A 1123-nucleotide genomic window follows, 5' to 3' on the forward strand; every position below is an offset into this window, starting at 1 on the left:
TAAATAACATACGACTATGACAAATAACAACTTCTAATACTGATAATAAATGTCCAATAAAATGATAAGCATGAAAATATTTGACATAGAATAGCAAATAACCCATTGTAATAAATAAAAAATAATCCAAGAAGATGACAAAATAACTTTGAAAATATCATAAAACTATTTGATAAATAACAGCATTTCGTTATATATAACACTCTAATACAATCAACTAAAATCTTGAATGTGTTATTGTGAAGTGAATGGGGCAGTCAATTGTGAAGATGCTGACATTTACCCCACCCCCACCAACATACTTCAACCACAATTTCATGATGATTAAAAAGAAAAACCGTGATGGATATATTCCAATTGCAGTGGTGAAAAACAACGACAAATGCATGTTTGTTGCTGTCAAGAGAGTGTGAGAAGAAAACTGATTGATAGGAAATGCTGGACAATAATCTACAGCCATGGAAATTCACAAGATTTAGGGATGTGTTTACCATTCATAGAAAATCTAGCACATCAATTAAAATGTAATGTTGTTGGATATGACTATACAGGATATGGTAGAAATGAGGGAGAAAGCAGTGAAAGAAATAGTGTGGAGGATCTTAGGGATGTTTGTAATTATCTGCATGACAATGGAATAACATGGGAACGAATGGTGTTGATGGGACATTCTCTTGGAGGAGGAGTGAGTATTTCATTTGCAAGTCAGGAATGTGGGAAATGGGGAGAAACACAAGAAATTGAGATGAAAGAGGATTTTGAAAGGAAAGAAGAAAAGAAAGAAGAAAAAAAGGAAAAAAAGATAGGGGGAATGATTATTATCTCAACATTCACAAGCATTTGTGGAGTGGTAAGTAAATATGCAGGAATGGTAATGACTGATATGTTTGAAAACATACCAAAATTGAAACATATTAATATTCCAGTTGAAGTAATTCATGGACAAGAAGATGAGTTGATAGGAGTTGATGAGTCAGTAGAAATCTACAACTCAATTCCAGATGAGATGAGGTATGGATATGATATAATCAATGGATGTAAACATAATGACATTCTTGAAAATGATGAATTAATTAAAGTAATCAAAAGATTTCTAGAAAAAACTTTGAGAAATATTTAATTT

General features: G+C 31.6%; 1 protein-coding gene across 1 annotated transcript; it reads left to right on the top strand.

Annotated features, from left to right (window-relative positions):
• Positions 1 to 382: 382 nt before the first annotated feature.
• Positions 383 to 1120, top strand: EHI_115820 (uncharacterized protein; the record flags this gene model as incomplete). The annotated part of the gene is made up of 1 exon (XM_645094.2): positions 383 to 1120. One exon carries the CDS (start codon positions 383 to 385, stop codon positions 1118 to 1120), a length of 738 nt encoding a protein of 245 aa, XP_650186.2.
• Positions 1121 to 1123: the final 3 nt, after the last annotated feature.

The sequence above is a fragment of the Entamoeba histolytica genome, genomic scaffold (assembly GCF_000208925.1).
Source record: "Entamoeba histolytica HM-1:IMSS scf_1104750518051 genomic scaffold, whole genome shotgun sequence".
NCBI classification, from domain to species: domain Eukaryota; phylum Evosea; order Mastigamoebida; family Endamoebidae; genus Entamoeba; species Entamoeba histolytica.